Source organism: Otolemur garnettii, unplaced genomic scaffold, assembly GCF_000181295.1.
Source record: "Otolemur garnettii isolate 467f Iridium unplaced genomic scaffold, OtoGar3 scaffold00127, whole genome shotgun sequence".
In the NCBI taxonomy this organism is placed as follows: Eukaryota; Metazoa; Chordata; class Mammalia; order Primates; family Galagidae; genus Otolemur; species Otolemur garnettii.
This window is the reverse complement of record NW_003852522.1, coordinates 5,065,340-5,091,176: the sequence shown is the minus strand read 5'-3', so window position 1 is coordinate 5,091,176 and position 25,837 is coordinate 5,065,340. Positions and strand designations below refer to the sequence as shown.

Below are 25,837 nucleotides of genomic sequence, written 5' to 3'. Positions count from 1 at the left end.
ATGAGTATACACCGTGGCTCTGGCTCTGGCACCAGTCTGGCCAGTTTCTCTGCATCTTAGTTTGCTAAGGTTGAAGACATGCTGGGTTGTGGCCAGTGGCCTGGGAATGGGTGGCTGCCAATGCTGAGAGTGGGGCCACGTTGGGATTCAGCTAGAGTAGCCAAGGCTGTTACCCTGGGCTTGCCTGCCACCCTCTGGTGACCCTGCCAGTCCTCACGAGGCTGCTAGGCCTCAGATCTTGGCAGTGCTGCCATGTCCAGTCTCCCAGGAAACTGAGTCTCCAGGGGGCTGTCCAGGAAGGGATCTGCAGCCCTTCTGGGAGTCCTTAAGTGTCATGGGTCCGAGGTCTCATCCAGAGAGAGTGCCAGTTAGCAGCCATCCTCAGCATACTATCACTGGTGGCACAGTGGGCTCTCCAGCCTGCAGCTGCCCTCCCCTCTAGGGAGTCATGAAGAACACAGGCCAGTCTCCTCTTGCTGTAACTGCCTGCCCTGGTAGGTTTGTGTGGGTGTGTGGAGCCTTCTAGGGCCCATGGGCTGCACAGGAAGCATCCTGGCCCTGGTGCTGACCACATTCTCCACCCTGTTTCACTGTCTTCAGCTGTGACATGGGGACACTAGGAGCACCCAAGTGGGACTATGAAGCACACACACGCAGTGTTTAGTGATGCCCCTGGCCATGTTCAAGGCTCTGCAGGTGTGTGACACAGATTGGTCATGTCATATTGTCATTGCTGTGGCTGTCTCACCTTTGTGCTCTGTCCATAAAGTTAGAGACCCTCCTTGGTCTTGGTCACTGAACACATGGTAGGGTGGCTGGTACATTTTTGGTGGATAAATGAGTATTTAGGGACATTTGGCAGGTGGTGTGCTAGTTTCGGTCCAGGCCTGATGGAACAAAACCCTGAGTTGTCAATTCAAAACCCTGAATTGTACCCTGAGCTTGTGGTCTGGTGGGGTGAGGGAGCAAGAGACCTTCGTCCTTCAGACTGTGGCAGCACCTGGAAGAGAGCCAAGTTTGTGCTATACTTGGGGGCAGTGATCAGAATAGCTGGTGGGGGAGATCAGGGTGGGGGTGTGGTGCTGACTTCAGGTTTATCAAAGCTACTGGTAGGTTGAGTTGAGCCACCAGCTGGTTTAAATGCCAGGTTAAAGGAGGACCGGGTTGAAGCAGCTAGATGGTTAGGAAATAGTGGAGGTCCAAGAGAGAGGGGACAGGAAGGGGCTGCAGACAAGTGGCTGGACTTGCTGTACAACCAAAGTGCAAAGGGACCGCTGGGCACAAGGACATCTAGGAAGAGTGGAGGGAAGAGGAGGGCCCAGCACTGAGCCCCAGGGTACCCTGTGCTGGGTAGTGGGCAGAGCTGGGTTATGTCCCTGGGTAGTCCTATGGCTTCAGGTACTATCTGGTGGCTGCCCCTACCCCAGGTGCCCTCCTCAAGCCAATGAATCCTTTGTGGAAAGAAAGACATCTTACGCTCTTGATAGGCACAACACCAAGAGTATGGCTGTGGCATTGTGTTGAGTCCTCCCTTTAGAGGCCACCTCTAAAGGACCAATGCCTGGCAGACTGTGAGGGCAAGCCTCAAGTCCATGTCTTTTCTCTGCTGTGAGGATGTCAACTCCCAGCCAGGCGTCCCCACTCAGACCCCACCCCCTCCCCTAGGGCCTAGGCTTCCTGGGTGGGGCAGGCTCCCTCAGCCACGCCCTTCCTCTGAGCGTGCAGCCCTGCTGTGGTGCATCCACTCAGGAAAGCTACAGGGAAAACTTGGAGCATTTGCAGAAGTAGCGTGGGGGCAGTAAGCCCTCTGTGGCCATCGCTGATGGTGGCCACCCTTGACAGTGGTCAGCACATGGCAAGGCCCATTGTGGCTCAGCCCCTGCCACTGTCCCCCTTGCATTTTGGAGCAAATCCCACACATCATTATTTCATATGTAAATATTTTAGAAGGGGCTTAAAAAGATTGTGATGCTAAAACTATACCTATGAATTAATAGTGCTTTGATTATGCTATTATTATATTAATTTATAATTAATAATTTCTTAGTTCCTTAAATTTTCAGTGTTTAATAAGTCTAGTATATTTTGGTTTGAATTAGAATTTCTTTCTTTTTTTTTTTTTTTTAAGAGACAGAGTCTCACTTTATTGCCCTCATTAGAGTGCTGTAGCGTCACAGCTCACAGCAACCTCCAGCTCTTGGGCTTAGGTGATTCTCTTGCCTTAGCCTCCCGAGTAGCTGGGACTACAGGCGCCCGCCGCAGTGCCCGGCTATATTTTGCAGTTTTGCCAGGGCTGAGTTCAAACCCACCACCCTCGGTATATGGGGCTGGCACACCACTCACTGAGCCACAGGCTCCACCCTGAATTAGAATTTCTATAAGACTCACACATTGAGATTCACTGATTTGTCTTTTAATTCCTTTAAAGCTATAGATTATCCCTCAGCCTTTTCGTTCATTGACACATTTTTTTTTTTCTGTACAGTTGAGGAATCTGGGTCAGGCATCCTGCAGAGTCTGGAACCATCTTTGTGTCCCCCAGGCCGTCCTCTGAGTGGCTTGCTTTCTGCCAGCACCTGCATCTGGGGCTCAGTCTCTGCAGAGGGCCCAGCTCTGTTGGTAGCTGGTGGTCTGTGCCTGGCCATTATGAAGCAGTGGTGCTGCCAACTCTTCGTGAGTTAGCTAGGACTGTCTGTATGGTTCACCCCTTCACTGTCTTCACCTAGTGGCATCATTTCTGTAGGAGAAGCCCAGTAAGGGCTTGGTTGCCCACACCACCCCCTTTTATCTGCTAGATTCAAACCAGCCCTGTGCTCCCAGTTGTGAGAGCTCGAAGCCACCTTTTGTGCTGTAGGGTGTGGTTTCCTATGATCTGGCAGTTCTTAAGCCCAAGTCCTCCTCCATTGCTGGGCACAGCTCGCTGCAGGAATAATGTAGGCCAGTGGCTCTCAGCCTTCCTAATGCCTCCTAATGCTGCAACCCTTTAATACAGTTCCTCATGTTGTGGTGACCCCCAACCATAAAATTAGTTTCATTGCTACTTTGTAACTGTAATTTTGCTGCTATTATGCATCATAATATAAATATCTGATATTCAGGATGTATTTTCATTGTTACAAAGGGGTCGTGACCCACAGGTTGAGAACTGCTAACTAGGCCCTTCTCCCTGGGTCACCTGTTGCAACATCATTGTAATCTCCCCTTTGAGCTGCAACCGTGTTGAAGCCTGCCGCTCCCTCCCAGGTTGTGGGGTTACCTGCTGCTCCGGTCTGGGGGCCCCCTCCCCCCTTTACTTTTCATGACCTGATAGACTCCTTGCCCTGCTTTAAGCCATAACAGCCTCCAGGTAGCCATCCTGGCCCCCTTCCTAGCCCCTAATCCATTGTGGCTTTCCAGGCATTTGGCTAATGTGGAGTGCCTCCCCAGAGCTGACCATGCTTTGGGGAGAGGGCAGGAAAGGAACTCGTGCTTCCCAGGGGTTCCTGGCTTGGTGGGGATTCTCTGACACATGTCTCAATACAGGCAAGGGGACCCAGAGGAGGGGTGATGGCTACGTCTGGGGCTTTAAGGAAAGCTTTGTAGAGGAAGTGAGGGCTTGGCAATGTCTCAGAAGATCTACCAGGTGATGTCCAGCTGCCTATAGCAAGTGTACAGTGGAACTTTATGCCAGGGCTCGTGGCCTACCTCCCCCGCCCCCGCCCCAAGCTCTCCCAGCTTCCCGCCATGCCTGTTCCATGGTGGAGGCTGCCTTTCATGTTCTGGCAAGAAGGAGAGAGATGATGAGAAACTTTCACCTTGCAGTTGGGAAGGAAAGCTCTCCCAAGGCTGACCGCCCCTTCATCTCTTTACCCAAACCTAAGTCACATCTCTGCCCCAGACAAGAGGAAGGAGATTTCCTAGTCTATTCTAGACACCTCATGATTCCTCCCTTGGTTGTGGGTGGAAATTCACTCTTCTGAGACCAGGGGCTCCCCCACCAAATTAGGTCAGCATCAGCTGCACTGGTTGGTCTTGGATTGGGAAGGCCTGTTCACTTGTCTGCACTCACCAGCCTGAACGTTGTGGAGGCTCTTCACCTTGACAGTGTGCTGGGGAATGGAGTCATTCAGTCTGCTTTGTGGAACTCCTGGGTGTTTGTGGGAACCGCCACTGCTATCTGTGTTGAACAGTAACATTGTCAGCTGGGCTCCCAGAGCTACTTAGACAAACCAATGGCCATGGGGGGTGGGGGGTGCAGCCTGAGGGGAGACATCCTTTCTCCCTTCCCTGTTGCTTAAAAATGTTGCCATGTACACTGTGAGTTCAGGCTCCTGGGGGGGAGACACAGGGTGTAGGAAGCTTGGGGCTGGGGCCTCTGCTGTCTTTTTGGTCTCACTGAGCTAATAATGTCTCCTTCAAAGTTTTGAGTTTATGTAGTATTCTCTCTCAGAAACTTTTACCACCCCTCATACCCCTAGTTTTTTCTCTTATAATCAATAACATTTTAACAAATTAGGATGTAATTCACATACCAAAATACTTTCCCTTCTAAAATGTACAAATTTGGTGGTTTAGTGTATTCACAATGTTATATACAATGTCTTGTCTCTGTGGACTCACCTGTTCTGGATATTTTATATGAATGCAGTCAAGTAATTCATGGTGTTTTGTGTCTGTCGTCTTTCCATAGTGCAGAGTTTTGTTCTTTTTTTCTTAGTGCTATGTTTTTAAGAGTCATCTCTGTTGCAGCTTGTGTCAGGCAGAGCCTCATGCCATTTGCAGCTGAGCGATACTTCACTTGTGGATGGACCAGACTTGCTTTCTCTGTTCATCTGTTAATGGACATTTGTGTCATTTCCAGATGGACACAAGTATCAAGTTTTTGTGTGAGCATGTGTTCGATCTCTTGGGTACTTACATCTTGAAGTTGGTGCATGGTTCATATGGTTACTCTGTATTTAACATGTTAACTGCCAGATTTCCAAAGTGGCCTGTGCCATTGTACAGTCCCATCTAGTATTGCACAAGGGTTCTATTTGTCTTTTTATTGTTGTAAATTTTTTTTTAATGTTCTAGTTATAAACCTTATCGGATTAATGATTTGCAAATATGTTCTCTCATTCTGTGGGTTGCCTTTTCACTTCCTTGATAGTGTCCTGTTTTACAGCATGATATTTTAAAATTTTTGATGAAGTTTGATTTATCTAATTTCCTTTAATTGCCTAAGGCTTTGGTGTCATATATAAGAAATAATTGCTGGCCATAATCCCAGCACTTTGGGAGATTGAGACAGGAGGCCAGGAGTTCAAGACCATCCTGGGTGACAGAGTGAGACCCTGTCTTTCAAAAAAAAGAAAGAGAGAAAGAAAGGAAACATTAGTCTCATTCAACATCAAGTGTATACTTATAAGAGTTTTATGGTCTTAGCTCTTACATCTAGGTCTTTGATCCATTCTGAGTTGTTTTTTTATGTGAGGTCAAGTTCACCTTCATTCTTTGTTGTGTGGACATCCAGTTGTCCCAGCACTATTTGTTGAAAGGACAATTCAGTCCTCATCAGATGATCTGAGCCCATGTCCGACACCAGTTGTCCATAAACCTGAGTGCCCGTTGAAACTTCAGTTTCTCCATGTGACACTCAGGCTTGTCTCAGAGTCTTCACTCTGTTTTTCTTACTTACCCAGTGTTCCTGCCCCAGAAGTACATCTCCATTTGGTGGGACCCCCAACTTACATAATTTGATGTGAGGTGGGCTCTTTATATGAAGTATTTGGCTTTGTCACAGAAACTTGACCCGTGTACTACCTCCTTCCCAACAGGCCTGCCTCTGCCTGAGCCCCCGACGTTTGCTACAGATGTCACGCCACTTGGTCAGAGCCTTGCTCATGGTCACTCCTCCCTCACTTGTCCTGCAGATCTATCCTGCCTGTGCTATAGGCAGTAAACCAAAATGAAGGTCCCGTCTTGTGGGTCAGCAAGGGTACTGCACCTGCCAGTGGCAGGAGTGTGTTCTTAAGCATCTAAGCACATCATATTAATGATCTTGGTTTCTGTCGAGAGGCCTAATGTGCCCAGTCAACTGCAGGAGAGTAGTAAGTTGATTTATTTTGAGGAAGCAAAGGAGGTACACCAGGAGAGATGATCTCAGAGGGGGATATAGGGAAGGGGAGTGGAGGCAGGTGAAGGAGAAAAGAGGGAGCTGGGCTGTCACCTGGGAGCGCTGTCCTTGTCCTATGGCCATGGCCTCCTGCCTGCCCCTCTGACTTAGACTTCCCTGTTTTCTTTGTTTAAGGAGGAACCTCGAAAGGTTTGCTTCACCTACGACCTGTTCCTGAACCTGGAGGGCAACCCACCTGTGAACCACCTGCGCTGCGAGAAGCTCACCTTCAACAACCCCACCACTGAGTTCCGGTACAAGCTCCTGCGGGCTGGCGGGGTGAGTGCCCCAGAGGGTGGGCCTTCCCCCACCTGGCCCAGTGACTGCTGTGCTGGCCACGGCTGCCCTGTCCTGGCTCCTTGTGTCAGAGGCATGTGTCGGTGTTGGGGATGTTTTGGGATCTCCTAAACCCAGGTGCACGCCGAGCACAGGGCGTGGGTGGCTGTGGGTGATGAGCTGCTGGTTCTCCCCCGCCTCCTGGGTGGTAGTGGTTAATTAGCATCTTCCTTCAGGAAGTGTCAGGGAAGGAGTGTCACAAATGTGGCTTGTGTCAGGGAGGCCAGTCTGTCTGCGTGGCCAGGCCTAGAGCTGGCTTGTAACCAGCCTGGCAGGGCCACCCCAGGGAGGTGACAGGGGCTCCTCTGTGAGAGTCACCTCTGTCCTATGAGGCCAGAAGACAGCATCACCTCAGAACTAGAGCTTTCCAGTGAGTCGTATGGCCTGGATCTCCGTGTGGTGACCTGAGTGGAGGCTTTGGGGCTTTTAGACGTGGGATATGGCATGGTAGCTGGAGATGGGTTGTGGAGGAGGACAGAGCACCTGGCTGCAAGTGAATGGTCATGTGGCAGCATGTGCAGGCTGAGGCTTGGTCACGGCATGGCATAGCCACCTCAGTGACCCAGGGTCACAGAGCATTTGCTTAGATGTCAGCCTGTCCTTTTCTCATGGAATAGGGGTTGCATATACATATGGGTATGTGTGATGGGAGGGGCCCTGTGTGAGCTATCTGGGGCTATGTGTGAGGGTGTGTGTTGCATGTGGTGTGTGTGGCTTGTGTCCTGTGTAAGTATGGTGTGTGTTACGTGTGGGGTGTGTGCAGGGCAGGCTTACCTCCTGAGGCAGTGGGGAGCCTGGTGGTGTCTTGGGCTCCAGGAACACCCACACACTCTCTGCCGAGACTACTGAGTACGTGATGAACTTGTTACCTTTTAGTAAAAGGAATAGTTTGTGGCAGGTTTGAATGAGTCCTGCCGTGTCTCTAATAAAAGACACCTTCTGGCTCTGAAGGTGAAGGAGGCGCTGGGTGGGTCTGCATGGATAGTGTGGCCCTGCCACCTCCCTGCTTTGCTCCACCTGTTTCCTACCTTCCCATTTCCCACTGCTTGGCACTGGTGTCTCTGGGCTCCCTGAAGCCTTGTAGTTACGTTTCAAGGAAATGGCATCTCTCAGGTCTCTTGGGCAGCAGCCAGGACTAGCTCCCAATGGATGCAGTTTCCATTGCTCTGAAGAGAGAGGAAGGCTCTGAGGACTAAGTGAATGTAGCAAGGGCTGGAAGGAAGAGGGGCTGGGGGCAGGTCCTGCTCAGGCTGTGCAGGGCCGGTGAGGGAGCAACCCAGCCCCTGTGGGCAGAGTGAGGGTTGTAGGCACCATCCGCCCTCTGGGAGGGCTGCCCAAAGGAGCTGGCTGGCTGCTCAGGAATTTCTGGGCCTTCGGGGCTCACCCTGAGCTGGTGTCCAAGGTTCCTAGCCTCAGGAGCAGCCTGAGGGACTGTGGCTGCTGTCAGGTGCTTCCTCGTACCTGCCTTTGCTATCCCAAAGTCCAGAGTGTATCCAGCAGCAAGTCGCAGCAGCCCCTGCCCATGTGGCTGTCAGTGCTGGAGGAACTGAACAGCAGGCAGCCCTCCTCACATCCCTCACCAAGAGGTCCCTTGGCGTTCTTGAAATTCCTCATGTGTACTTCCAGAATAACTAGGGTGGGACTTCCCAGTGTCCTAGCCCTGTACCCCTCCAGGCTCTTTCCCATCCGTCACCATGGCAGCACCCCATTGCAGATAGAAGTGATCCATTTGTTCACTTTACCAGTTCTTTTTCCAAGGGTCTGTGTTACGGAGGAGAGAGGCACTTCCTGGACCTGAAGTAGTGTCAGTCTGGGACACTGGTTGGGAGAGACTAGGGATGGGTTGACATGGGAGGAGGGGTGCATCTCCCTGTGAGCACATCTGCAGGCAGGCAGGGCCTCAGCTGCCCTGGAGCATGGGGGTATCTGTGGCCTGTCTCCAGGGAGCTGCCTGTCAGACGTAGTGGGTGCGTCAGTCCACTGTTGTGGACTCTTGAGTAACAACCTCCAGCTGTGTGCCTGTGACCACCATATGTCAGCATCCTCAGACTGGGGGTTGGCTTGTCCAGGAATCACAGGTGGTCACCGTTCTTAGTGGCGCTGCTTCTGCCTGAATTCAGTCTTGTTAACTGTGTTTTCTACTTTTGTCTCGATTTGTGGCCACCTAGGAGGCTTGTCAGCATTAATCTGCAGTATGGATATTTTGAGATCTTACCCAGGGCTTCCTCTCCCTGTAGCCAGTGTCCTGGGGGCACTTCCTGGAAGGACCTTAGTCTCTAAGACCAGACCAGGCACTTCCCCCAGGTTCAGGGCTGGCTTGTGCGCAGCTGCTTTTGCAGAGGACAGTGGGCTCCCCCCATGCAGGCTGCCTTCTGCCATTGTCTCAGTGTGCTTTGGGTCAGCTTCAGTCACCTGAAAGAAGATAAAGGCTTGTCCTGCAGTGCCTGTGGGACACACTAAAATTGCATCTGTGCTGACACCTTGGAAATGGCTCTCTGCAGCACGCTACCTGTCTTGGGCGCCTGACCACCCTCTAGACCATGCCTCTCTCTGGCTTCTCGGCCTTGGCAGATAGGCTGGGCTTGGGCTGCAGCTATCTTCTCATGCATCCTGGCGTGCTCTGCCAGTCTTCTCAGCCAGCTCTCTGCTCCACTGTGCCCTGGGGCTGCACAGCCTAGCCATCCCGGGAGCCTGGGCTTCTCTTCACTCTTCATCACCCAGCCTGTTTCACCTGAGTGCTTAGTACCCAGCTCCCAGCAGGGAAAGTACCTGTGATTCCTCCAGGAAAGGGGAGCTCAGGCTCTCCTTTGTCCCCTCGCCCCAACAGGGAGCCCCATTGCCATTAGCACGTCCACATGTCCACACGGGCCTCCTTCCTATCTGGGACTGCTGGCCCCTGCCCGTCGTAATGCCTGTCTCTTCTCTGTCACTAGGTGATGGTAATGCCTGAAGGAGCAGACACGGTGTCCAGGCCCAGCCCCGACTACCCCATGTTGCCCACAATTCCACTTTCTGCCTTCTCTGACCCCAAGAAGACCAAACCGTCCCACGGCTCCAAGGTTAGTGAGGTGGAAGGCCCAGTCGCGTGGGGCTGCCGAGCTTGGCCTTCCGCACCTGCACTCGCTCCTTGGTGTCTTCCTCTTTGAGCTCTCTGCCTTCCCCCATGCCACTCACTGCCACTTCCTTAGAATTTCAGGAGTGAGCCAAGTGATCTTGGGCATTTTGCCCCATCTATCTTGAAGCCATACACCTGCCCGATCCCTTTCCTTCCCCTCATGCTGTTGAGCATGGGCTGGGCCATAGGACTGTACAGCCCAAAGCCCCAAGAGCTTCGCAGATGGCTGGCCAGGGCAGCCTCTGGGCAGAGCATTTCCACCCTGGACCATGGCTGCCCACCTTCTCAACTCTCCTGAGCACAACCTGGCCTACCCCTGCCCTTGGCTGTGCCAGACTCTACTTTTCTAACAATGGCTTCTGTGGGGATGGGGGAAGGGGTGCATATGATTTTGAGGAGGAAAACATGATTTATCATCCTTCTCAGCCCAGTCAGGCAGGTGGCACTTGGCCTTCCTGAGGCTTTGAGGCTTCTCTTTCTCTGAACCATCCCAGAGCAGCTGCTCAAAGGACAAGCTAGAAAGCCCCTTGGAGAGTATCATAATGTTCATATAAAGCTGTGAGCGTGGGTCCTGTTCCTTTGCAGCCACCCACTTAGCACAGCCGGCCCTCAGGTGGCTCCTGGGCATCATGTCTCTGAATCCACATGTCTCTCCACTTCTGTGTTCTTTTTACTCCACTTTCATGGGCAGGGGATGTTGTAGGCTGGGGTACACCAGTTGGGACAGGTAGGGCTCTCAGCCATCATGCAGCCTCATCTGCCTGCTTGGCTGGAGGAGAGCCACAGCACCCAGGCAGGGTCTTTCTGGCCCTTTTGACAAGGTTGTCAGGTCTTGGAAATGCTCGTCAGTCTTAAAGCAGGGAACAGAGTTCTGTCTTCCCCTGAGCTTCAGGGAGGTGAAATGAAAGAGAAGCTTTTGCTAGGAGTCTCAGCAGCTTTCAAGCCATATAAGGCTCTGTGGAAGTCCATGCAGAGTAGGAAGAGAAGGAATTCCTATTTCTTCTGTCCTGGCTATTTAACAGTTCACCTACGACCCTGTGGAGAAATGCCTTCAATGCAATCAGCAGGCTTTGGAAGCTCAGGCTGCTCTTGGCATCTCTTTTGGGAAGTGGTCTTTGAGACTCCCCCAAGAGTCCTGGAGCCAGGTGTGTTTATCTGCCAGGCTTCTCTGGCTCCATTCTCTCTCCATTTGCCTTCTCTAGCCACCTGGTGGAGAGGCTCAGGAGGTGTCTGTATAGATTTCTCAGGTGGCTCAAGGTCCTGTCAAGCCTTTCTGTGGCTCTCCAAGAGGGCCCCCTTGGCCTTGCCATCACGGTCACAGCATCGAGGCCACCAGCCTCACTGCATGAGCCTGTGAGTAGCTCTCTCCTTTTCTGGCAATGGCTATTCACCTGTAGAGTCTGAGTGTCCAGGCCATGTTCTCTAGGCAGAGGCCCAGCCTGGCTCACTGAGGCTGGGAGGGTAGGCATGGGGTGGGCCTTCTCGAACCTTCTTTCTTGGAATCCCTTGGGCTGAGGGACTTTTGGTAGGTCTGGCTGTTGCAACTATGGTTGATTTGGTTGCTAGCATTTGTCCCCACCTGACAGCCCCCACCTAGGGGTAGCATGGTGGCCAAAGTGACCCTCTAACCTCTGTGCTTAGGTTCATGCTACAAGGAAGATGGCTCCTTTAGTTCCCGCCCCTGCACACCCAGACCAAAAAGTTGACAGCTGCAGCAATGCCCCATGTCCTCCATTGATGTCAGACACTTGGCCTGGTAGCTTTTTCCCTAAGTCTCAATTCTTAACCATTTGGGGGTGGTGGACACCTGTAATAAGAACATAACTCTGATGGATCATCACTCCTAGAGATGTCTTTGTTGTGCTCAAAGTTGGTAACTTTAAAAGAGCCAACTTTGTGGCCTTGTGTGTGCCCCTGGGAAGATTCCTAGCTGGACAGAGCTTGGTGGTAGCTGACCACAGGGCCAATAGCCCATGGTGTGAACTGTGTGTTTGCTCTTGTTCCATCCTTGGTGGTCGTGACATCATTTGAGCTCCTTCGGTCCACATGGGCATGTATCCATGGTGAGAAGGTGATAAGATGGCATATGGCACACCTGCTTTATTCCTTCCTCCTGGGGAGCAGCCAGCTGGGGAGTAGAACCCCCAGGGATGGGCCCTGTTCCATGCACCAACCCTAAGAAACACACCTTAGGGGCATAGCCAGCTGCAGGGGCTCATAGTGTGAACAGCCCTTCTCACTGTCAGGGCATCAGCCAAGCCCAGCAGGGGTAAGGAGGCCGTCAGTGGCCCCCTAGCCTCTGTGACTGTTCCTGAGCCTTTAACGTTGATATGTTTTGTGAATTTGCAAGAAGAAGATGGGAAGACAGCAGACTGAGTTGACCAGACATGTGGCAGCTGCTCCGTCTGTCCCTGTGGCTCTTTGCTGGGAGGAATCTGTCCCTGGACACTCAGGTGGCCTTGGGAACAGGTAGCAGTGGCCCCTGACCAGCCTGCCCCTCCCGCATGTCTGGTGGTGAGCTGATGAAGTGATGAAGCATGGACACCTCTGTCTTCCCTGGTGCTTTCACTGGCCCGCGGGAGCCCTTCCCAAGGCGCTGGGGCTGCCCTCAGAACTGGGCTACTACTGGGGAGCATGGGGGAGTGTTTACCCAGAGAGCCTCTGGGCTCACCACACACCTCACCTGGCTGCTATTCCACACCCCTGGATGTGTGTGGTTCCACTGGGTATCAGGGAAGACGTGGCCCCCACTGTAGGAGAGCTGGTGGGTATGGAGGGTAGACAGGATGAAAACATACAAATAGCAAAACTCAGGCTGGGGCATGGGCTGTGCCAATGTGGGCTGCCAATCCTGACGAGAATTCACCATCTGCCAGGCCTGTACCATCGCCCAGGGAGATGGGCGCTTCTGCACTTGTTCAGGGGAGATGCCTGCCTGAGGTCCCGTAGCATTACTCCCTGGAGTTTCTGCCACTCTTTGTCTTAAGCCCCAGAGTCCAGGCTGCACCCTGAACCCTCTGAGACAGAGGGTCAGGAATACCTTTGCTGTCTCAGGAAGGCCAGCCAGGTGGTTTCGATTCTGAGAGGCCTAGGAGCTGTCACTGCATAGTGCCCAGTAACCCAGTAGGTGCTCGATAGCATGGCTCCAGTGAATAGCTCTCCCCAAGGATGATGGAGCTGGCTGCATAGTGGAGGTGTGGGGACATAGGGGCCAAAGGAGCTCAGGGCGGAGGTTGGAATGCCAAAGCAGGAGACAATGAGGCAGTGAGCGTCTGTGCTGGGGGGCCAGAGGAGGCTGAGAGAGGGTCAGCACCTGCACCAGGGTTCCCCATGCCCAGTGCCAGCCATGAGCATGGGTGAGAGCGGGTAATGTGGCTTGCTGTGCTTGGTCTCTTCCTGAGCTCATCAGGGGCTATCAGTGCAATCCAGAGGGGTCTTAGCCTGCGGTCTCAAGGACCTGCTCACACTTCCTAGTAGTAACGGAGCAGCTCCATTTAAAACCCTAACCTGGCTGGGCCCGGTAGCTCACACCTGTAATCCTAGTGCTCTGGGATACTGAGGCGGGTGGATTGCTTGAGCTCAGGAGTTTGAGATCAGCCTAAGCAAGGGCAAGACCCCTGTCTCTATTTTAAAAAGGTAGAAAAACTAGCTGGCATTGTGGCAGGTGCCTGTAGTCCCAGCTACTCAGCAGGCTGAGGCAAGAGGATCCCTGAGCCCAAGAGTTTGAGATTGCTGTGAGCTGTGATGCTACGGGGCTCTACCTGTGGTAACAGAGTGAGACTCTGTCTCAAAAAAAACATAAAAACTCTCACATGCCCTTTTCCTTTCATGGAAAAGTTTCTCTAATTGAGTCTGAATCAGGTGGATTATACTTTGTAGGGGTTGGGGGTAGCAGAGCAAGGCAGTCCTAGGATGCCATGTGACCAGGTGTCCCCCCTTGCCTGCCCCCTTCGGCATTGCAGGACGCCAACAAGGAGAGCAGCAAGGCCTCCAAGCCACACAAGGTGACCAAGGAGCACCGTGAACGACCCCGCAAGGACTCGGAGAGCAAGGGCTCCTCCAAGGAGCTGGAGCGGGAGCAGGCCAAGAGCTCCAAGGACACCTCACGGAAGCTGGGCGAAGGCCGGCTTCCCAAAGAGGAGAAGGTGCCTCCACCCAAAGCTGCCTTCAAGGAGCCCAAGATGGCCCTAAAGGAGACCAAGCTGGAGAGCATGTCCCCCAAGGGGGGCCCCCCACCCCCACCCCCACCCAAGGCTTCCAGCAAGCGGCCAGCCACCGCAGACTCACCAAAGCCCAGCGCCAAGAAGCAGAAGAAGAGCAGCTCCAAGGGGTCCCGGAGCGCCCCAGGCACCTCACCCCGTACCTCCTCATCCTTCTCAGACAAGAAGCCGGCCAAAGATAAGAGCGGTGCCCGAGGGGAGAAGGTGAAGGCTGAGAATGAGCCCAGGGAGGCCAGGAAGCCCCTAGAGGTGGAGGAGTCCAACTCAGAGGATGAGGCCTCCTTCAAGTCAGAGGTGAGAGGACCCCTCCATGTCAGCCCCTTGGGGGAAGCCAGAAAGAGGGGTGCGCATCAGCAGGCAGCATGGTAGGAGATGGGATCTGGAGCCCAGGACTCAGGTCTTCACCAGCCTCTGTGCCTTGTACCTCAGTTTCCCTCTGCCAGGATGATGGAGCCTGCTTTGTGAGAGCTGCCCTGATGGCCCTGGGCAAGCACAGCCTCAAGGTGCCTAGGTTCAGAGCTGTCTTGCTCATATGGCCCCCACACAGACCAGGGTCTTGGAAGCTGCCTTTGGGTGAGCAGGGTGAGCCTGGCAGGAAATACTCTCTGCTAATCTCTCCCTGTCGAGAGGTTTATTGATGGCACCAGAGCTGTGTCTGGTTCCCTTCCCAGGTGGCTACTGGGGGGGCAGCATTGGCCCTTCCCTCACCCATGGCTACTACACACAGCTAAGACTTGGGGTGACGTTCTTCTTTGGCCCAGCTGATTTTCTAAGCATGGAGCCTGGATCCCTTTCAGGGTCTGTCAGCATGAGAAGCTCTAGGCTTGTCCTGCAGCAGCCATGACTTTAGCCACAAGAAACAGTAGCCTGGCTTGGCACCCGTAGCTTAGTGAGTAGGGCACCAGCCACATACACCAAAGCTGGAGGATTCGAGCCTGGCCTGGGCCTGCTAAACGTGACAAGTGCAACCAAAAAATAGCCGGGCCTTGTGGCTGGTGCCTGTAGTCCCAGCTACTTGGGAGGCTAAAGCAAGAGAATTGCTTAAGCCCGAGAGTTTGAGGTTGCTGTGAGCTGTGATGCTATGGCACTCTACCAAGGGCAACATAGCGAGACTCTGTCTCAAAAAAAGAGAGAGAGAGAGAGACAGTAGCCAGACTTGGCCTTGTGGCCTCAGTGGCTTGGGGGCTCCAGTATGGTATGTTGCTCCTGGTATTCAGAGAATACATGTGTGCATACATGAATGAATGAGTGGTAGAGTTTAACCTCCTCATCTTTATTGCTGGCCACATCCCTGTCAGCCTTTCGTGTCAGCCTTTCCAAATTTTTACTACCTTGTTGGGGGGAGCTTTGCTCCCCAGGCTGCTGTTCATGCTGTGCTGGGATTTTGAAAGCAATCCCATGGACCGAGCTGGAGCTGGTGGCAGCACTGGCTGGGGGTGACTGACCTGTGGGAAACAGTGTATCCTCCTGGCTCATAGACAACCATGGGGGAGGGAGGGCTGAGCACCCAGCACTTCTCACAACTGGGGCTGTCTAAAGACAGTGTCACCTACCTGTGATCACAAGGCAACAGGCCCTGGTGCTGCCTCCCAGAAACTCTGGGCCTTGGTGGCCCTCTCAGTTGCAGGATGTTCTGTGGGTGCCTGTTTGGCACCTGAGTCTGCTCTTTCCTTTGGATATGTAGGTCTGGACAGGTGGGGAGATCCTGTCCCATGACCAGGCGTCTCCAGAGAAGCATCTCTTAGGTCCTGCCCTGCTAGACTGGCCCCAGCAGTGTGTTGGCACCAGGGTTCCAGATTCCTACTCTGTTGTGGAACATGTAGAATGTTCTGTGGGGCTCTTCTGGCCATCTCAAGGTTGCCATGGCAAGATGGGGGCTGGATGTCCAGTGTCTGTGGGCTCGGGGTTGGAGGTATTTGAGAAAGCCCAGGGAGTTTCTTCTTGGCTAAAGAATATCCATCTACCCACTGAAGGGTTTTGGTTAAGTCCCTGACATTGCCCAGCCCCTGTGGCTTTGGCAGAGTGCAGGCACCTGTGGTGAAGGGGCAAGGTGGCCAGTAGGTTTAGGGGAGACCACACTGCTAGGGAGCTGCAGCTACCACACAAGAGCCGCCTCTTCCCTGCCCTGCAGTGCCCCACCTGGCTCCACTTCACAGTTCCTCTGGCTGTTTCTTTGGGGTCCCCTCAGGCCTTGGGGTTACTGAGCCAGTCAGTTCTGTCCACACATGGGCCAGTCATGGGCCCTGGGTGCCCTGTGTAGCCTAAGTACCTAGGTGTACTCCAGCAGCCCCTTTGACCATGCCACCTCCAGGCTCTTGGCCAACACCATTTCTGATTCTTCTCCCTGCCTGTTCGATTTGCATGACTTTCCTCAGTGAGCACAGTGCAGGCATGCCCCAGCCCGGGCGGGGCTTTTGGGCCCTCTTCGCATTCTGTCCCTGCTGACCCCAACCAGTGAAAGTGAGAGCATGTACAGGGTGGGAGTGGTGAAGCAGTGGCCTGGGACCCATCCCACCGGCCCACCTTCCTGTGCAGGCTGGCAGTTCCTTCACAGATGGGGAAACTAAGTCTTGACGCTAGGGACCACCTTAGTCCAAGTCAAGAAGCCAACTGGTGAGGAGGCAGGATTAGAACAGGGCCCCAGAGATGGGACCCCTTCCCCAAGAATAAGTACTCCAGGGATGTGTGTGTATGCGCCACACTGTCTGGTGTGTGCTAGAGAGTCAGGCTGGTCTGCATGGGTGGTGGGAAACCTGTATGGGCATTCCTGGGGAGGGTCCCCAGAGAACATCATTTGCCAGTGGGGGGTTCATAGCAGGGGCTACAATGGGCTGGGTGAGGCTGCCCCAAGCCCTGACCCCTCCTCTCTGCATGTGCCAGGGAATCTCTCCCCAGGCATCTTCTAGCTCTTGCAGGAGGGGGGGGTGCTGCAAGCACCCAGATGCTGTGGGGAAGGGCACCTGCAGGACCCAGTAGGCCAGCTGGCTCCCTCTGCTAGCCCCTCCCTTCGCTTGATGAAGGGGCTCCAGCCACTTAGTTCCAAGAGATGCGTTCCCTGAGGTGAAGGACTGCATAGCCCCCAGCCTGAGGACAGACCTGCTGAGTCTGAGACAGCCTTTCTGGGGCCTGGGACACCCTGAGCCAGGGGACCCTCCCTGAGCCTGTAGACTCCCTACTTCTGCCTTCCAGAGCTTGCCCATGCCTGGCCCACTGCACCCCCTGGCGCACCCACTTGTGGGCAGCCCCATTCTGCCCAGCCTTAGTACTCAGTGACTGATTCCTGTCCCCGTCCCTGGGCATCTTGTCCCCTCATGTCCTTGTCATGATTGTTTTGGTCTTTACTGCCCCCTTGTGGCTGAGCCTGGATGAACAGCAGCCGAAGGAGGAAGGACAGCCATGATATTTGTTGCAAGTGTGCACAAATACTCAACAGCACCTTGGCAACCAGGGTTGGTGGCAGCACCTGAGCAGGGTGGTAGAGCTTTCTGTCATCTCTGAGTCCCAGGAAAGTGTGTGAGTCTAAATGAGAAGCTTCCACTCTCAGCTCTCCTATTCCAGACCTCTCTGGGACATCTCCCTGGACAGGGCAGAACCACACACCTTTGAGACCCCAGACCTCCCTGCCACCCCCAACCTCCCTCCTTGAGAGCTGTGTTGCCCTGTATACTCTATTGCCTAGTCAGGTGAGAAAGCCGAGAGGTGTTCGGAACCTTGCCAGGTGCTGCTGGAAACTGGAGTCCCTTGGTAGGACAGTCCCATGGTGTGCTGAGGCTGGGAAAAGTAGGCTGCAGGGTGCATGAGGAGCTGGGTGCTGTCTTCTTGGCATGTTCTCAGGAGCAACATGGGTTGGTGTCCTGGGGTCCCCTAGGGATGTCTGGGACAGAGCTGCTGGGCAGTGGCACTGCCAGAGGGCATGTGCCCTGCCACTTCCTCAGCTGAACAGTGATGGCTCTTCTCTCTTTCCCTTCTGCTGCCATTTTGTGGGGTGAAGTCTGCCCAGTCGAGCCTATCCAACTCCAGCTCCAGTTCAGACTCCAGCTCGGATTCCGACTTTGAGCCGTCTCAGAACCATAGTCAAGGTGTGTAATGAGGGCAGCAGGAGGGGGCCCCACAGGAGTAGAACGTGCCTCCCACTGGAGGCCAGCAGGTGCAGGGCTGTTGGGAGTCAGAGGGCTCCCACCCTGCCCTCTCCAAGTTGAATGGCAGTAGAGCCTGCTCCATGCCAAATTTTGGCCAGCTGCACACCCATGTCTGGAAGCTGCTGCCGCCGCCAGAAAAACTTACTGACAACTTGCTGGAGGGCAAGGAGGGCCAGCCCAGTCAGGCTCCTCTGGGCTGCATATGGGCTACTCAGTTTTCCCAGACTTTCCCAGGCTGGGCCTGCACAAGACATGCCCATAGGGTTTTTGGTGGCCTGAATGGAGTCCTTATTTAAAAACAGAACAGGCCAGGCACAATGTTTCATGCCTGTAATCCCAACACTTTAGAAGGCCGAGGTGGAAGGATCATTTGAGTCTCGGAGTTTGAGACCAACCTGAGCAAAAGCAAGACGCCATCTCTACAAAAAACTAGAAAAATTAGCTGGGCATGGTGGTGCATGCCTGTAGTCAGCTACTCAGGAGGTCAAGGCAGGAGAATCACTTGAGCCCAAGCAGTTTGGAGCTGCAGTGAGCTATGATTGTGCTACTGCACTCTAGCCTAGGTAATAAGCAAGACCCCCATCTAGGGAAGATAAATAAATAAATGAAAATAAAAGCAAAACAGAAACAGGTCATGAGAACTTCAGCTGGGTTGGGGTGTACTGCTCCTTTCTATGGCCATTGGTGTCCATTCCTGGCACCCATCCCTATGCTTTGAGCTGTGCTGAAAAAGGGCTAGTGCCCTTCTGATGCAGGCCCTGTCAATTACCAGAGACCATGGGCTTCACCCCTCCCAGTACCATGGGCCCATCCTTTTTCTGCTCATCCCACCTCTCCCCCCAGAGCCCAGGAGGCGCTGGATGACTATAGGTAGGGTGAGGAATCTGCCCTCTCCCTGGAACCTGCCCCGACTTGGGAGGGTCCTGGGAAGCCACCTGGAGCCCACCAGCACCCATCTTCTGCTGGGCGAAAGTTTCCCTACTAGTGCCCTGGTATGAGAGTCTGCTCTCCACACAGCTAGAATACTAGGGGCTGGGGGAGGGGCGCATGAGGGGGTCTGGCCTGGATTTCAGCCAAGCTGTTGCCAAGAGGGGCTGGGGGAGGGGCCCTTGAGCCCACACTCCTTCCAAGTGCTCTTGTCTGCTGGGAGGGGGGAACCTGATGGAGCGGGATCATGTGACCAAGGTAATTGAGGGCTTTGTGTCCCTCTGTTGCCTTGGTAACAGGACTATAAACCAAGATGCCATCTGTAGGGGACTGAAACCCTGGGCCTCTGGAGAAAGGGGCAGACTGGGGACCAGGAACAGCAGAGGTTACTACGAAGGGGGTGGACAGGCCCAAGTTGGGGTACAGACTGACTGAGCAGGGGCATCTTGTGGCCCTTGGGCAGAGCATCTGTGCCCCTGACTCCAGCTCCTGAGCCCTCCCCGGCAAGGGCTGGCTCATCCTGTGCTCGGCAGAGCCAGTGATCTCTGCACCTGGGAGCAGAGGAGGGTTCTCATCCGGCTTTGGCAATGGAGGGGCCCTGCAGCCCTGCTGCAGGACAGGCCCACGAAGGTAGGGAGGGAAAGGGAGCCAGAGAGGGCCCCAGGAAGGGGCAGTCGTGGTGTGAGGCAGATCGTGGAGGTGGGTGGCCAGGCCCCTGGCAAAGCAGCCTCCTAGGCAGTTGGCGTGTGCATTGGGGTCCACAGTGTCAAGAAGCATGGTGGGGCCCTGTAGGGGAGGGGCCGCAGGCTTAGCTGGAGCCCTCCTGTCTCTCCCCCCAACCTGCCCCAGGACCCCTGCGCTCCATGGTGGAGGATCTGCAGTCGGAGGAGTCCGACGAGGATGACTCTTCGTCAGGCGAGGAGGCTGCTGTGAAGACAAACCCGGGGAGGGATTCCAGGTGACTGGGCCCAGTGGGGAGCCAGCAGGTGCAGGCAGGGGCTATGGGCAACTCTCTGCTGGAATGGTAGGGGTAAGGCAATGGCTAGAGGGTCTCCTGGCAGGATGGGAGAGGTCCCCAAGTGGCCTCAGGGCAGCCTGGGTGTCAGGGTGGGCTAGGGCCATGTGTTCTCTCCTGATCAGCCAAGTAAGGGACCCTAGGTGGCACCCTAACTTGTGGTTGCTGGTAGGTGCGGGCTACCCAGGAGCGAGGGTAGAGTTGTTCTAATAAAGGAGCTCAATTGCCATTGGAGAAGAGGGATAAGGAAAAGTCACCTGTGCCCTGCAGTCTGAGAGCAATGCTGCATGGAGGTCAGGGTGGGGAGCAAGAAAGAAGTTCTTCTGGTCTTGGGCCAGGGACACCCCCCCACCCCCAGTCCTTTCCTATGTGTGCTGCACACAGTGAATACCCACTGAGAGCCCTGGCTGGAGGCTTGTAGACACCTTGGGCGGGGAGCTGCTTTAGTGGCCTGCAGGCCGTTCCCCTAAAGGTGCAGGGGGAGCCAAGTTGTGTCCTTTGGATACCCCCTAGATCCTTGGGCGGGTGGGAGGCTTGGCTCCAGAGACATGGACGTCATGAGTGGTTCTGGGCATGTCTGGGAGGGCAGGGGCAGTAGCCAGCAGCCTGGTCCACTTGGCAGCTCTCTTCCCCTTAAGTGGGGGCTCCTTGGCTCCTCTTGAAGATGGGGTTGTCATCTGTCTGCCTCCAGCAAGGTACCCACATGGGATAAAATCCCACCTTTCCAAGAGCCATGGCTGTGACAGCCCTGACAGGCCTCCTCGTGGGCACCGCTACCTATACCAGCATGGACACAGTGAGACTCTAGGCCTTTGGAAAGCACAGGTCTGAGGCCCCAAAGGGCTCTTAGCCTCTGGACACAAGGAAGACAGTGAATTCCCTGGGACAGGGTAGTAGCTGCAGGCTCTTGACTTGGTTTGGTGACATTCAGTGGAGATTCTACTGGGTGCCAAGAACTGTGAGCAGAGAGGCTGACAGATATTCCCATTCTTGAGGGGCTCACAGCATGACACAGGGACCTAGATGAGGGAAAACTTCTTGATGTCCTATGGGGTCATCTGTGATGACCCTGGGTGAGGGTAAACCTCTGGTGTCAGGGAGGGGGCCATGCAGGCTACCTTGTCTGAGCTGGTGCTAGCAATGCCCCCACTGACCCCACTCTGCTCCCTGAGAGGCCCAGCTCTTCACCAGAGCCCTGCTGTTGCCTGTGGGACACAGGGCAGTGGCAGGCGGGAGCAGCAGGCTGGGAGCATCACCTGGGCAATGGGAGCAAGGACTAGGACCAGACCTGCAGCCTCCACAGGCTATGGCCAGAGTCTAGGAGGCTGCTGCACTTCTCTGGTGCACATTCTGGGGGAGGTCTGGGAGGCCAGGGAGGAGCAGGACAGGAGCATAGCTGACTGGGCCTGCGGTGGCCTCAGGTGCCTTCAGGTGCTTCACTTAGCAACAAGGCCTGGGATGAGTACCATGTTGTGAAGTGACAGTTGTCAGGGTCCCTCTGGTTCAGCGCAAACAGCCCTGTTGGAGCAGGATCCCAGGTACCAGCGAGAGAAATGGATCTCTGAGGAGAGCTTTGCAGATCCAAGCTGAGTGGCTTTCTGGATGTTGAATAACCAGATGCCTCCCCCTTGGTAGTTGTGAATGTTTGTCCTCTAAGCCCAAGGTCACTGTTGTTGTCCCATGTAGTCCTCCTGGCAACCTTTTAACAGATGAGGAAATGGAGGCAGGGATGGAGGACCTGCCCCCAGGAGGTGGGAGGCTAAAAGCCTGGGCCTCACCACCACCAGATACCCCATGTTTAAGATCGTTTCCTCCAATGTAAGGAGGCAGCCTGTGGGCCGGAGCACAGGGGTTGGGTGGCCAGGGTGGGGATGGGGTCAGAGCAGCACCATTAAGGGAGAGGGTGGGTCCTCTCACAGACAGCTCTGATGCCAACAGAGCCACAGAACCAAGCTGGCATGTGCAATGCCCCCCAGTCCCTCTCAGGATGAGTACCAAGGCTCTGTCCAAACCCTGCCTGGGCATACTCTGGCTGGCCCCAAAGGACTGGTTAGTCAGGGCCTGTCCATCCTAGGGCTTTCCTCTGTCTTCTCTCTTTTTTCTTTTCATCAGAAGTAGCTGCCCAGAGCTTAAAGAGGGGGTTGTCTGGGGGAGCACCAGTTTGGTAAATGGGAGGGCCTGAGCCTATGAAGCTGTAGGGCTGGGTAGGGACCTGAAAAGCCATGTTGGTGTTCAGGTTGAGCTTCAGTGACAGCGAGAGTGATAACAGCGCTGATTCCTGCCTGCCTGGCCGTGAGCCTCCACCCCCCCAGAAGCCACCCCCACCCACTAGCAAGGTAAGTTCGGGAGGCCCTGGGTGTGCCCCACCATCAGGGCTGCTTTGGTGGTCCTGTCCCTGTCCTGAGGGCTGAGGGCAGTGGGCGAGGAGGAAGCTGGATTCACCATCAAGCCCCAGGATGGGCAGGTCCTGACTAACCAGTCCTTTGGGGCCAGCCGGAATATGCCCAGACGGGGTTTGGACAGAGCCTTGGTACCCATCCTGGGAGGGATTGGGGAACATTGCACATGCCTACAGCTGGGGAAGAGCGTAGGCCAAAGCTCAGCAGGGATCTGGGGTTCCCCTGCAGGCATCAGGCCGGAGGAGCCCTGAGTCATGCAGCAAACCTGAGAAGACCCTCAAGAAGGGCGCTTATGACAAGGTGGGGACAGCCAGTGGAGGTCACCCTGGACTATCCTTGGGTGAGGGTGGCCCTCCCTCCTCCTCCCAGCAGTGCTTAGGAAGGTGCCTCCTGCCCCTGGCACTGAGATACACCCTGGTAGCCTCCTGGGGTAGAACTGGTGGCTCTGCACTTTGAAGGGTGGGCCTGGGTGCGGGTGGGACCAAGGGGTGGGGCGGGCTACCTTATCTCACCTGCTGAGCCCCACCTCCTGCAGGCCTACACCGATGAGCTGGTGGAGCTGCACCGGAGGCTGATGGCCCTGCGGGAGCGCAACGTGCTGCAGCAGGTACTGGTCCTGGCTGTGCTGCCTGGCTTGGCCCTCCCTCAGGACTGGGCAGATGCGTGCTGAGGTTGGAGGTGCCTCTGAGGGTTGTGAGCTGCTGTTGTCCTGGCTGCATCCCCTAGGAGCCCAGCCCTTGTGGGGATCCTGTGGGGTGCTGGCAAATCTGCCCTCGGGGCACTGTCCCTGAAGCCACCCTGCCACTGCCTTGCAGATTGTGAACCTGATTGAGGAAACTGGCCACTTCAACGTCACCAACACCACCTTTGACTTCGACCTCTTCTCCCTGGATGAGACTACCGTGCGCAAGCTGCAGAGCTATCTGGAGGCTGTGGCCACATGACCCGGGACTGGGTGCTGGCCCCCGGCTGCCGGGGTCCTGGGAGGCCATGGCCAGGCCCTGCCTGCCCTTCTCTCTCTCAACTGGCCTGCCTGCAGCACTGCCTTAGTGACCGCCCTGTCCTCGGCCCTCACAGCCAGCTGCACTTTCCTCGGTGGCTCCCCGCCCACCCTCTTCAACTTCTGGGGCCGAGGGGCTGGGCCAGCACTACTGCTCCCAGCCACACACGAGCTGTCCCTCAGACTTCCCTTGGAGAGCAGTTTGTGTGAAAGGCTGCTCTGGGCCTTGCTCCCCGAAGGGGAAGAAGTGGACATGGATGGGGCCCCTCTCCCAGCCTTGGGACCAGCCCCTGTTCCACAGCGGGCTGTGTGGCATGGTTTCACTGCCTGGGCCTCTCTGAGTAGCTGGACCAACTGCCAGGAGCTATTTCTAGTCTCCCTGAACGGTTCAGAACATGCCCCCCACCCGCCAGGACCTCAGAAGGCCCTGACTGTGTGTCTGCGTCGTTGTCGTGTGTAGACTGAGGGTAGGCGTCACCGCTGGCTCTCTACACTAGGACTCCGTGCTGTGTAGTTCTCTCTGTATTATATACATGTGTGTGTTCTGTCTGTGCAAGAGTGGTTTCAGGTGTGCGTCTGGGCAGCAGTGCACGTGGGGTGGGGGTGGGGTGATAAGGTGGGGCTCGTAGGTTAAAATGTCTCCACAGGTCTTGTGGTCAGGCTGGAGGCCAAGCCAGGAGCGGCCAGCCCTCTGAGACAAAGGGAGTAATCCTTTTCCCTTTGTGGTTCCAAGGGCACTGCTGCCACCTCCCGTCAGGGCTCTGGACAATAAATGCTACATGGGGGCAGTCAGTCCTTAGGGCACCAGGAGCTGAGATCTCCACTCTGTGTGTCTTTGTGGCCCCACGGTCTCCAGGGCCAGACTTGGCACCCTGGGGCTCTTCCCACAGGATCCTCTTCCTCCCTTTAGTTGATCAAGTCTTCAAACTTTGAAAAAAATGAGCTTTTGCCAAATAAGATGGGATAATTTGTGGAGTTTTCTGAGGCACATCTGACTCTGAGTCAGCTCCTCTAGCGTGGGCCTCGGCCATGACAGGCCAGGTCACTTGGCTGGACTGCCCCCCCCCCCCCCAGGCTGCCTTTCTCTCCATTGTGGCCCAGCCTGGCCCGCCCCGCACTGCTGCAGCCCTTGCTGGTGCTGAGCCTGGAGGCTCACTCTTGTATGCCTGAGGTTCTCCAATGGCCAGGCCAGTCCTGCTTTGCTCCAGCACCCCCTTCCAAGGTCAGGGGGCCCTTGTGGGGCCTGCACACCTTGGCATGGTTCCCAGGGGCTGGAGGCCTATTTAGTCACCTCTGTTTCCCTAGACCTTGACTTGAGTATCCTCTAACTCCTACCCCCAGCCTCCTGACTTTAGAGTCATTTCAAGTCCTCCTGCCCTGACCAAGATGGGGAAGAGAACAGGGGCTTGTATGGGCTGCCTTCTCTCAAACCTCACTCCTGGCATGTGAATTTAGCTATGGGGTGAAGGATTCCATCATCCCCCTACCCAGGTCCCTAATCTTGTCTGTGCTCTGATTCTGTCTGGCAGGCACAATCTGAACACTCTCTGGGCAGCTCCTGTCTCCAAGGCTTCCCCTAGCACCAGCTGTCTGGGAACACCCCAGAACTCTGGGGAAAGGCCTGAGATATTGGTGGACGCCTCTGGAACTCCTGGCCACCATGCTGCCTCTCCCAGTCCCACTGCCTTCAGGTGCCAGCAAGAGAGGCAAGCTCCCACCCCATCCCCTTCCAGGCAGGCCAATAATACTCCAAAGGGGAACCTTCCTCTCTTCTCTGGACACCCTTTAAGACATTGGATAGGAGGAATTGGCCTGTGGTGGGCGGAGTGGCGGCGCTGCTCTACCCTCTGTGCACAGAGGCTGCCAGGGATCTCGGGCCCTGGACTTTCTCTTTCACAGGCTCCCCCAGGATTCACACAGAGATGTGAGCAGCCTTCCACTCAGCTGGAGGAGGGCTGGGCATGCCTGCCTGCCCTCAGCAGCAGTGTCTGGCCCTTCCTGCTGCTTCCATGGCCCCCAGAAGCACCAACCCCTGTCTCAGTTACCTCCTCAGGCCAAAAGGCCTCACCGCTGTCCTCCAGAGCTACTCTGGGCCCGGGGCTGGCTCCATGGCCACCCAGTGGACATACTGGGCAGTCAGGCCCTGCCCACCCCCACTGCCTAGCGGCTGGGCCCATGAGGGCTTTGGGGACACTTCCATAGGAAGGGGCCCGGCACTTTGTGATTGCCATGTGTTTTGTGTTAAGCCGCCTGCCCCCAGTGCAAACCCGTGTGTTTTACTCTCCTGAACAAAGTGTAAACCGACGCCGGAAAGCAAATGGTATCGAATACCTTCCTTACCCATAAGGGTTTTTATAAAGAATGTGTCTCACTAGGAAGTAAGACACTTCAACCCGAGACCAACTCCTGGTTAAAAGGAATAAGGAGAATTGTGTTTGTAATGAGTTACAGGATTGTTTCTGTCCTGGATTTTAAACTTTTTGTTAAATTGTGAAATTATGGAGGAGTTTTATAGGAAAAAAGTAAAATAAAGTCAGATGGGAAAGCAAA

The 25,837-nt window shown here is 55.0% G+C and overlaps 1 protein-coding gene across 1 annotated transcript in view; it reads left to right on the top strand.

Moving 5' to 3' along the window:
• MLLT1 (MLLT1, super elongation complex subunit) overlaps positions 1-25,837 on the top strand; it is a 76,446-nt gene extending 50,609 nt beyond the window's left edge. Inside the window, exons 4-12 of the mRNA XM_003797986.3 lie at positions 6,272-6,415; positions 9,406-9,531; positions 13,550-14,101; positions 17,799-17,886; positions 19,723-19,831; positions 22,125-22,224; positions 22,516-22,587; positions 22,823-22,894; positions 23,103-25,837. Coding sequence (XP_003798034.1) covers positions 6,272-6,415; positions 9,406-9,531; positions 13,550-14,101; positions 17,799-17,886; positions 19,723-19,831; positions 22,125-22,224; positions 22,516-22,587; positions 22,823-22,894; positions 23,103-23,231 — 1,392 coding nt within the window. The 3' untranslated portion in view covers positions 23,232-25,837. The remainder of the gene's footprint in view (positions 1-6,271; positions 6,416-9,405; positions 9,532-13,549; positions 14,102-17,798; positions 17,887-19,722; positions 19,832-22,124; positions 22,225-22,515; positions 22,588-22,822; positions 22,895-23,102) is intronic.